The sequence below is a fragment of the Nerophis lumbriciformis genome, linkage group LG21 (genome assembly GCF_033978685.3).
Source record: "Nerophis lumbriciformis linkage group LG21, RoL_Nlum_v2.1, whole genome shotgun sequence".
Taxonomy (NCBI): domain Eukaryota; kingdom Metazoa; phylum Chordata; class Actinopteri; order Syngnathiformes; family Syngnathidae; genus Nerophis; species Nerophis lumbriciformis.
In genome coordinates this window covers 18,908,121-18,920,524 of record NC_084568.2, presented here as the reverse complement: position 1 = coordinate 18,920,524, position 12,404 = coordinate 18,908,121, and the positions used below count along the sequence as shown (strand labels likewise).

At 36.4% G+C, this 12,404-nt stretch overlaps 1 protein-coding gene across 1 annotated transcript in view; it reads left to right on the top strand.

Annotated features, from left to right (window-relative positions):
- The window catches only part of LOC133621011 (homocysteine-responsive endoplasmic reticulum-resident ubiquitin-like domain member 2 protein), a 30,840-nt gene extending 19,133 nt beyond the window's left edge, over window positions 1-11,707 (top strand). The window contains exons 8-9 of the mRNA XM_061982772.2: window positions 763-883; window positions 10,785-11,707. Of these exons, the coding sequence (XP_061838756.1) occupies window positions 763-883; window positions 10,785-10,964 (301 nt within the window). The 3' untranslated portion in view covers window positions 10,965-11,707. The remainder of the gene's footprint in view (window positions 1-762; window positions 884-10,784) is intronic.
- The last annotated feature ends 697 nt before the right edge of the window (window positions 11,708-12,404 follow it).

Genomic DNA, 12,404 nt, shown 5'->3' with positions numbered 1-12,404 from the left:
TGTACCTTTCAGCATTAATGATGCCTTCACAGATGTGTAAGTTACCCATGCCTTGGGCACTAATACACCCCCATACCATCACAAATGCTGGCTTTTGAACTTTGCGCCTAGAACAATCCGGATGGTTATTTTGTGTGGACACGACATACACAGTTTCCAAAAACTATTTGAAATGTGGACTCGTCAGACCACAGAACACTTTTCCACTTTGCATCAGTCCATCTTAGATGGGCTCGGGCCCAGCAAAGCCGGCGGCGTTTCTGGGTGTTGTTGATAAATGGCTTTGGCTTTGCATAGTAGAGTTTTAACTTGCACTTACAGATGTAGCGACAAACTGTAGTTACTGACAGTGGTTTTCTAAAGTGTTCCTGAGCCCATGTGGTGATATCCTTTACACACTGATGTCTCTTTTTGATGCAGTACCGCCTGAGGGATTGAAGGTCACAGGCTTAGCCGTTTACGTACAGTGATTTCTCCAGATTCTCTGAACATTGAAACATGTTGCAGGCATCACATTCCAAATGAGCTAATATTTGCAAAAAATAACAAACGTTTTCCAGTTCGAACGTTAAGTATCTTGTCTTTGCAGTTGATTAAATTGAATATAAGTTGAAAAGAATTTGCAAATCATTGCATTCTGTTTTTATTTACGATTTACACAACGTGCCAACTTCACTGGTTTTGGGTTTTGTAAAAGACTTCTTGTGCAAATTTTTTTAAATGTTTTTATTACATGTTCATTATTACAATTTTGTCTCGTAGGCAGGGAAACCAGCCGGGCTGGTTTCCCTTCAACTTCGAAAATGAACTCCAGCTTCCTGGAGATGGCGCCAACCAAGAAGAGATGGAGGCGGACCTCCAGGAGAACGACCCCCACGAAACGGTTTGTTTGCTTGGTTATTATTGTTAACAACTGATGGATTTAAGTAAACATAAGTCATGTCTTCAAATCAGTTAGTTCTAAACAAGGTAGCTAAGACTGTCAAGTAAACAACCAGAGGAACATGTGTAAGTTTGGTAGGTTCACATCTCAACTGATTGAAACCATTTCCACGTCAAAATGGTTAGCTCATTGAGTGCTACTTTGCTAGACATTAGCATTTTAGCAATTTTACTCATTGGAAGTAGAAACCTACATGGCATGACTAATCTGCCTTTACGTTTTCAGTACTGAGTGTGAGTTTGAGGGCTAGCATGCTAAATGTTAGCATTTTAGCCATTATCCTCATGTTAAATAGCATATCCTATATCAACATGACGGGATGTAAATTCACGATAGAAACTTCCTTAGCATGTTTAGTACTTTGGTGCGAACATAACCACTGTTAGCATATTTGCATTTTAGCTAGTGTTTTCATGTTTTAATTGCATAAACTGTATTCATAAAGGGAAATCACCAAAAATCTTCCTTACCCCTTTCGTTACATAGTGCTAAATAGAATAGAATAGAATAAAATAGAGTTTTATTCGTCATTATTACAGTGAACAGGTTCAAAGAACAACGAAATTGGAGCAGATCCCCTAAGGTGCATACACAATAATGTAGTAATATAAATAGTAAAAAAAAGTAAGATATATATATATATATATATATATATATATATATATATATATATATATATATATATATGTATGTATATATATATATATGTGTATATATATATATATATATATATATATATATATGTATGTATATATATATGTATATATATATATATATATGTATGTATATATATATATATGTGTATATATATATATATATATATATATATGTATGTATATATATATGTATATATATATATATATGTATGTATATATATATATATGTGTATATATATATATATATATATATATGTATGTATATATATATATATGTGTATATATATATATATATATATATATATATATATATATGTATGTATATATATATGTATGTATGTATATATATGTGTATATATATATATATATATATATATATGTATATATGTATGTATATATATATATATATATATATATATATATATGTATATATCCACATACATGCATATATCCATACATATGCATATATATACATCAGTGACGTGCAGTCACTAGAGGCAGGTGAGGCGGCGCCTCACCTGCCATCATGGAAAGAAAAAAAATGTAAAAAGAAAAAAAAATTAATAAATTGTTATATGTATCCAGTGATTATACTATAAAGTTATTTTCCATTTTACTTCACCAGTTTTAGATTATTTTTATTCAAAATCGCTGAATTTTCACATTTGCCGTTCAAATACTGAGAAGAGACGGTGCGGTGAACAGCAGCCAGTTGAGGCACGTCACTCAGTGCCTCAACATGGATTCCGGACTCGGCTAACTGCTGGCCTGCTGTGCAGTGAGACTGTATTGCTATATGAATTATATTATACATTTCCATAGTTTAGTTAGCTGAGGTATATAATGTACAGTGTATTTTGTCAACAACTGTATGTGTTTAACGTATTTCTTGTGCTGAGCGATCATAAAACGGCTGCAAAAGACGCACTGGCTGAGGCTGCAGTAATCCGCCTCCTGCACCCCCGCCGTAGAATTGTTATATCAACTAAAGCCCACACTTAAACTTTCCACGTGCAAGATTGAATCTATTTAAAAAAGTTATTTCATAAGAAGCCAAAAAGTGCAAAAACAATAATGTTCGTGTTGGAGGAGTTGTGAATGACTGCAGGGCCACAACATTAGGTACACCTGCTGACTGCAGGTATATCTAATTCACAACTTCTCTAACACGAACATTGTTTTTGCACTTTTTGGCTTCTTATTAAATAACATTTGTAACCTATTTTCATGGGCTTTCCTCTTTGTGATGTTAAGTTCCTGTTATGCGCTGTTATACAGTATATGCCTTGAGCTCTTATTTTGAAGGCGCTAAGAGCGGAAGTGATGACACGTTGCGGAGGTTTTTGAAAGAAGGTAAATAAAGTGGTCCTCGTGTAAACTGGAGCCTCCGTGTTTGTTATTTTGTAGTTTCATACAGTATAGGCGACATTTATAAACCCTCGGTTACACTTTTTTAAATAGATTCAATCTTGCACGTGGAAAGTTTAAGTGAGGGCTTTAGTTGCTGCGCATGGACTTAATTTATAAGTAAAGGTAAGACCATAATAACGTTTTTTTAATTAAATGTGCTTTTTTGTGTGCTACAGTTTGTATGTGTAAAGTTAAGTTAAAGTACCAATGATTGTCACACACACACTAGGTGTAATGAAATTTGTCGTCTGCATTTGATCCATCCCCTTGATCACCCCCTGGGAGGTGAGGGGAGCAGTGGGGAGCAGTGGGCAGCAGCGGCGCCGCGCCCGGGAATCATTTTTGGTGATTTAACCCCCAATTCCAACCCTTGATGCTGAGTGCCAAGCAGGGAAGAATGCTGGTATGAGCTTTTAAACATAACCCGTTAACTGCTGCCAATCAAATGGTGAATAAGATACTCTTTAGGGTTCATATGTTTGTAAATTTGACTGTGATGAAGTCAGTGCCTCACCAGCCATGAACCTCACCGCACGTCACTGATATACATATACACATATAACATTATAGCACAAATAGCAAAGTGTTCTGATGCTAACCCTTAGCATATTAGATATTTTCGTTGTTTGACCTTACTTGGTATGATGCATGACCCCTATAGGACTGCCTCAGCACTTCTGGTACTTAATTAAGTATAGCAAGGTGCTAAAATGCTAATTGTTAGCATATTTGCCCTTATTCTCATGTTAAATAGCATATACCGTATCAACATGGCGTGATAGAAATTCATTATGGAACAAACCTTTGTAAATTTGATACTTTGGTGCTAGCATACTTTTCTCAGGTTCTAGTTCTACAACTTTAGTGTGTTAGCATGGTCACATTTTCGCCATTTTACTCATTTGACAAAGAAACCTACAAGGCATGACCAATCTGTTTTAGCACTTTCAGGACTGAGTGTGATCTTGGTAAGGGCTAGCATGCGAACTGTTAGCATGTTGGCATTTGCCATTATAGCATATTCTATACCAACATGGCATTCATTATAGAACATGCCTTAGCAAGTTTGCTCCTTTGGTGCTAGCATACATTTTTTCAGTTCCTATTATAGCATGGTAGCATTTCCGCCACTGTGATCAGGCTAAATTGCATATATTTACATGAAATGACATAAATCGTTATTGTTTATTGAATGGATCCCCATTAGCTGACGCCAAGGCGACTGCTAGTCTTCCTGGGGTCCATATAGGAGCATACAAAATTAAAATACAAAGAATACATGCATTACCAGACATTATACAAACATACGACATAAATCGTCATAGATCTGACTAAGCACTTTCGGTAATAAGTGCTATCTAAGTTGTTAGCATATTAGCCTTCACTTACTTGAAATGGTGTACACCTATTTGACATGATGTAAAATCTTTATCAAACTGCCTTAACACTTAAAAAAATCATCCTTACCACTTTTGATACATGGTGGTAAATAGCTAACTGTTAGCATATTAAATAATGTATTTGTTTGACTTACTATAAACCTACTTGGCATGACGTAAGATCCCTACATCGCCTCAGCACTTCTCAGTGTTTTATAGCTAGGTGACGGAAGGCTAGCTGTTAGCATTTTTGCCATTATCCTCTTGTTAAAAAGCATATGCTGCATCACACATGGCGCAATATAAATTAATTTTGGAATAAAACCTTAGTAAGTTTGATACTTTTGGTGCTAGCATACTTTTTGTCAGCATACACATTTAATGTGTTGCATGTAGGGATGGGTACCGTACGTTCCCATTTGAACCGATACGGTACCAATTTCTGGTGTGTGTTGATAAATGTTAATTGTTGAGCTAATTATGATAACTGTGTTGTCCAGTTGTCATGTCTTGTTTTTCTGACTACACTGCAAAAAGTGAAATCTAAGTAAGTTTAAATATCTCAAATAAGGGTGATATTTGCTTATTTTCTGTCTAAGATAATTCTTCTCACTAAGCAGATTTTATGTTAGTGTTTTGCTTGTTTTAAGGGTTTTGGTCCTAAATAATCTCAGTAAGATATTACATGCTTGAAACTAGAATATCAACTGTTGCAAAGCTGTGTCATCTACACTCACAAGTATAAAACTACTTTTTTAAAGTAATAATTTATTTCAAGCATGTAAAGAAAAAAAATCATGACTTTGACACAATTGTGTCTCATAATAAAAACAGATGACAGCCAAATGGACTTTGCTGTTTTATTTTCAATAAAACAATAGAAAATACGTACTCATATAGTAGTACAGTTGTTATTAGTGAGAATATACTGTACTTATTTTAAGGTATTTTTGGGTTCATTGAGGTTAGCTAATTTTACTTGTTTTGGAAAGTCTTGACAAGCCAAATGTTTTTGTTCTATTGGCAGATCATTTTGCTTAGTTCAAATAAAATACCTCTAATTTTTGTATATTTTTTTTCTTGTTTTTGAACACTGACTTTTTGCAGTGTACACTTGAGTCTCATTTGCAATGCAGTTGCACTTCCAAGACATTAGATGGCAGTACTGTGTTGGTTATCTACTGTATGTTGTCTAACTAGGAACTAGCTTTTTCCATGAAGCTGAATGTGTTATGTTGTGGCCCACAAAGTGTTTATACTGTAAGTGTTGGCCTTATTACACAACAGCTGTTTGAATGTAACATTCCTCTTGGTTGTCATTTCCACTACCACATTTAGTGTTGAAAATCGGCATGTAAAATCGCTAATGCTAATAGTAGCCAATCTTTGGTAAATCCAATACAAATTAGCATCAAGCTATTGCATTTTGGAAGAGTGGAGCCTAACTTTACATTTAAATGTTTTATTGAAAGCACACTTGCCCTGTTGGTGTTGAAAATTGCTACATTACTTCGAGGGATTGTTTCTTTCAGCCGGTGTTTAGTCTGCAAACAAGGTATTGGAACACAGAAACGTTGGATTTTACTTGAATTTATACCTGGTAGTATCGACGGAATTTGGTTGCTGCCTATAAGAGTATCAAATTCAGTACTTAATCCCTTGTTGCATGGTGGCATTTTAGCCACTGTCACCAAGTTAAAGTGCATATATTTACATAAGATGATATAAAATCACCATCGATCACGCAACCAACCAGGGTTCCTCCCAATGCTGCGTCCATGTTGTCCTCCTGTAGACGTACATTTTAGCTGTGTCGCCATCAGGTCTCTCACACACACACACACACACACACACACACACACACACACACACACACACACACTATTGTATTTGTTACCTTCTTGAGACCTGAGAAAAATGCCTACCTCTGTAGGACCACCCTTTCTAGATATATCAAGATTTGTATTTACAACATTAATCATATATACAAACTATGCAAATATAAAAAAGCTTGTTGTGAAAAATGAGTTGGAATTTCACAAGAAAAAGTTAGACTTTTGGCAGTATTATAATAAAAGTCGTAATTTTACTCAACGCAAGTCAAAATTATACAAGAAAAACTGAACATTTGTGCAATATTATGATAAAAAGTTGGAATTTTCACAATTTTACAAGAAAAGCTTAACATTTTGGCAATTTTATGAAAAAAGTCAACATGTTACTCGACAAAAGTCACAATTTTATAAGAAAACTTAAAAATGTTGGCAATATAATAATAATCAGAATTTTACTCGGCAAAATTATGACAAAAGTCATAATTTTACTCAAAATACGTCACTATTTTACAATAACAAAAAAATGGCAATCTTGTGATAAAAGTCCGAATTTTATATGACAATTGTCACCATTTTGCATTAAAAAGTAAAAATTTTACATAAAAATACGAGAAAATATTGCAATATTACAGAAACAAAGAATATGAGATATTGTTCCCGACTTTATAAGAAAAAAGTCGACACATTGTGAGAAAAAGACTGCTTTTAGTTAATGTTTTATTTTGTTGTTCGTAATTGTTTTTTAATCTTGATTATTTACTTCAAGTTATTACAGTATGTCTCTATATACATATTTATTTATTTATTTTAATTAATTATGGCCAAAGGAGGCGCATTTCAATTTTTTACGGAGAGTAGCCGTGCCAGCAACCTGAGGGTTCCTGGTTTGATCCCCACCTTCTACCAACATTGTCACGTCCGTTGTGTCCTTGAGCGAAACACTTCACCCTTGCTCCTGATGGGTCGTGGTTAGCGCCTTGCATGGCAGCTCCCGCCATCAGTGTGTGAATGTGTGTGTGTGAATGGGTGAATGTGGAACTAGTGTCAAAGCGCTTTGAGTACCTTGAAGGTAGAAAAGCGCTATACAAGTATAACCCATTTACCATTTATCTTGCTTAGTACTTTCTGTACTTAGTGCTCGCTAGCTGTTAGCTATTTAACTTGCCATGATGTAAAATCTTCATCAAACTGCTACAGCTAGATGCTAGCAGTAGCAGTGCCTATGTAACAAAAGAAAAAAAAGACTGCATAAATAGGAAAAAGCAGGCCTTTAGAAGTAAAGACAGAGCAGGACTGTCAGTTGTCCAAAAAGAACTCAAACAACTTCTCACTAATGCAAGAGAACAACATAGGCAAACAATGGAACATAATCTCCAAATGTCAAATACAAAAAAACTTTGGGACACAATGAAATCAGTCACTAATATGAACCCTGCAAAGAAACAAATCATCACCCTGGATGAGCAGCAAAAATCAAATGAGCTAAATGACTTTTATTTGAGATTCGACCGTCAAAACTTCTCTCAGGAGTGGGACAGTGTTTTGCAGTCCCTGCCAGACACTGATGACACTTGCTGCCTGGAAGTCGACCCGACCAGCATCCGCCGTCTCTTTAGTAGAGTACGTGCGGGCAAGGACAGCCTCCCAGCTTTTTTGCTCAAAAGCTGTGCAGAGGAACTAACTACAGCATGGTGTCCAATATTCCAACAGTCACTTAACACTCACACTGTTCCAGCTCTGTGGAAGAAGTCAATTATAACTCCAGTGCCTAAAAAGCCCGGTGTCACAGTAAACAACGACTTTCGTCCCGTAGCTCTCACTTCGATTGTTATGAAATGTTTAGAAAAATGTGTTGTGTCACTGCTCATGAAGGATGTCAAGCCAAATTTAGATGTGTACCAGTTTGCGTACAAGCAGGAATGCAGTACTGATGATGCAATCCTTTGCACCTTGCACTTTATCTCCAAGCACCTTGAGAACACAGAAGCTTATGCTAGAATTGTATTTGTTGATTTCAGCTCAGCTTTTAATACAGTGCAAATTCACATACTCTTGGAGAAGCTCAAAGACATGGGTGTAAACTCCAACTTGATCAAATGGTTCCACTCTTTTTTTAACAAACAGAACACAGCAAGTGAAGGTCAACAGAACACTGTCAGACACCAAACACTGCAACACAGGCGTCCCACAGGGTTGCGTTGTATCACCAACACTGTTTACATTGTACACCAATGATTGTAGGACTGTGCACCCTAACAATTATATGGTGAAATTTGCGGACGATACCGTGCTCCTAAGCCTTCTACACAAGGATACAGACCCCTCTGTGTACCAAGACAAGATAGACCTATTTATTAGGTGGTGTGATACCAACCATCTTATTCTAAATGTGACCAAGACACAGGAAATGGTTTTGGATCCGAGGAAAGTGACTGACCATGAGCCAGTGGTCATCAAAAATCAGGAAATCACCCAGGTATCCTCATATAAATATTTAGGGGTTCATATTGATCATCTTCTCTGCTGGAAGACACATATTGACAAACTGTGCAATAGACTGCAACAGAGGCTATATTTTTTGCGAAGATTAAGATTGTACGGCGTAAGCAGCCACATCATGATGATTTTCTACCGTGCCATTGTAGAGAGCATCATTAGATACGGGATCACCTCATGGTTTGGCAACCTAACCGTTAAGCTAAAAAGCAAACTGGCCGGCATGCATAAAACGGCAATGAAAATCGTAGGGAGGAAAGAATATGAGCCTATACAGAGCATCTATGAGCAGGCAGTTAGGAAAAAAGCTAAGAAAATTATTTCCAACTCACAACAGCCACTCTTCCCTTATTTTGGAACCCTGCCATCAGGGAGAAGACTCCGGGTCCCACTATGCAAATCTAACCGCCTTAAATTATCATTTGTCCCAGCCTCCATTAAGCTGACCAACAATGTGCAATAGAATGTTAATACATAGGTTAGCACTTTTTTAGCACATAGCACTTTAGCACATAGCACTTTAGAACTAAGCACTTTAGCACACAGCACTTTATCCATGAGCTCTAGTGCAATGCACACTGGTACTTTATCTTTATCTCCATACTGTAGATTGTATGCCTACATCAAAGTGCCACCTATGTCTATCAAGCTCCATGTTCTGATGTTTAAATGTTAGTTGTCTGGTTGTGGTTGTGTCTGTACTTGTGTTTTTGTTCTGTTGTTTTTGGGTATGTTAAGAAAGCAATGATGCACTGTGCCCAAGACAAATTTCCCCGCGGGGACAATAAAGTTGAACCTTGACCTTGACCTAGCACAAACACTGTTTGCATGTTGAATTCCATGAACTGTTCACAATAAAACATCACTAAAAATATGGTTAACCAATTTTAATACCTAGCTACTGTAGTTGTACTCATGCTAACTATTAGCATGACATATATTTTAGTCATTTGATCGAGTATAAACCTACTTGGCATTATGTGAACTAACTGTAAAACGACTATAGTACTTTGTAATGTACAGATAGGTGCTAGTATGCTAACTGTATCATCTTAGCATTTTAGCAATTTCTGCATGTTAAATAGACCAGTTTTTTTCAACCTTTTGAGCGAAGGCACATTTTTTGCGTTGAAAAAATCCGGCGGCACGCCACCAGCAGAAATCATTAAAAAACAAAACTCGGTTGACAGTAAAAAGTTGTTGTCGCAATTGTTGGATATGACTTTAAACCATAACCAACCATGCATCACTATAGCTCTTGTCTCAAAGTAGGTGTACTGTCACCACCTGTCACATCACTCCCTGACTTATTTTGAGTTTTTTGCTGTTTTCCTGTGTGTAGTGTTTTAGTTCTTGTCTTGCGCTCCTATTTTTGGTGGCTTTTTATTTTATTTTTGGTATTTTCCTGTAGCAGTTTCATGTCTTCCTTTGAGCGATATATTCCGCATGTACTTTGTTTTAGCAATCAAGAATATTTCAGTTGTTTGTATCCTTCTTTGTGGGGACATTGTTGATTGTCATATCATGTTCGGATGTACATTGTGGACGCCGTCTTTGCTCCACAGTAAGTCTTTGCTGTCCTCCAGCATTCTGTTTTTGTTTACTTTGTAGCCAGTTCAGTTTTAGTCTCATTCTGCATAGCCTTCCCTAAGCTTCAATGCCTTTTCTTAATGGCACTCACCTTTTGTTTAGTTTTGGTTTAAGCATTAGACACCTTTTTACCTGCATACTGCCTCCCGCTGTTTCCGACATCTACAAAGCAATTAGCTACCGGCTGCCACCTACTGATATGGAAGAGTATTACACGGTTACTCTGCCAAGCTCTAGACAGCGCAGACACTCAACAACAACACATAATTAGCAGACTATAATTACTGCTTTGCAAAAAATATTTTTAACCCAAATAGGTGAAATTAGATAATCTCACAGTGGTTGAAAAACACTGAAATAGACTATACCCACATAGCATTGTTTAGTTATATTCAAAAGTAGTTGTACTATTACTAGTTTTTCTTCAAACAGCAAACGTGTTACCTGTTGACAATTGTCACCCTGGTCTGGACAGGACGCTGCAGGAGATGACAGCACAGACGACGACGACGACGAAGGGGACAGCGGAGAGGAAGGAGCGGAGGATCCAAACGTCAACGTCGCCCAAACAGGTTTCCTGTCCTCCACCTGGTCGTTTGTCATCACCTTTTTCATGTCGCTCATTCCAGAGGGAGCGCAAAACGCTGCTAACTGAGCCAGAACATTCTTTAGCTGTCGAAGAACACATTGTGTTCTATAAAAAGACATTATTTTCCCCTCTGCAGTTTAATTGAAGAGTTGTGTTGAATTGTTGTAATGAAAGCTGTGCAACATGAGCTTATTTTGACATCACATGGTCTCAAATGTGTTCAAAAGCAGCCACAGACATTTATTTGCGTATTAGGATTATTTCTGTGTAAATTTTTTTAAATTGTGTCAGTGATGCTAGTAAATGTGAGACTGGCTGGCGTCCACATGAAAGGGTTACATATTTAAAATGTAATCATATAATCTACATTGTTATGGTAACATAAGTGTTTTCAACCAAGGAGCAACAGAATCACAAACTTCATGTTAGGGCAGAGAGTGTTTTACTTCTTTTATTACCCAAACAATAGGGTTAAATAGATTATGATGCTGCTTTGGAAGTAAAATGTTAATTTACACTAAACTATGTGTCCGTTTTGTGAATGTATGGACTTCTTTTAGCGCTGTAAATACAACTAGTATTTATTTATGACTTGAATACAACTAGTGTTTAATGGCCCTTGACGTGTTCTGAAAATAGAACAAATTCATTATTGTTGAGCTATACTCGATAAATGACTAACAACTATTTGCGTGTACCTCATATACGGTATAACATAAAAACTAAGACATGTTTTTCCCAAATAGCTTACCAAATGAGCCTTAGCATTTTTCCGGTAGCATTTTAGCCAATGTCATCAGCTTAAATTGTATATATTTACATGACATGATATAAAAGCCCAACAGCTCTTCCTTATCACGTTCACAACTATTTAGCACAGCATTTTACTCATTAAAACAAACAACAACAAAAAACAGTAAAAATTAGGTGTGATGTAAATCTCTCCTTTGTACTGCCTTAACACTCTCAGCACTTAAGCTACCGTATTTTTCGGACTATAAGTCGCAGTTTTTTTCATAGTTTGGCCGGGGGTGCGATTTATACTCAGGAGCGACTTATGTGTGAAATTATTAAGACATTACCGTAAAATATCAAATAATATTATTTAGCTCATTCACGTAAGAGACTAGACGTATAAGATTTGATGGGATTTAGCGATTAGGAGTGACAGATTGTTTGGTAAACGTATAGCATGTTCTATATGTTATAGTTATTTGAATGACTCTTACCATAATATGTTACGTTAACATACCAGGCACGTTCTCAGTTGGTTATTTATGCCTCATATAACGTACACTTATTCAGCCTGTTGTTCACTATTCTTTATTTTAAATTGCCTTTCAAATGTCTATTCTTGGTGTTGGGTTTTATCAAATAAATTTCCCCAAAAAATGCGACTTATACTCCAGTGCGACTTATACATGTTTTTTTCCTTCTTTATTATGCATTTTAGGCAGGTGCGACTTATACTCCGAAAAATACGGTAGTTGCCAGCATACTTGGCAT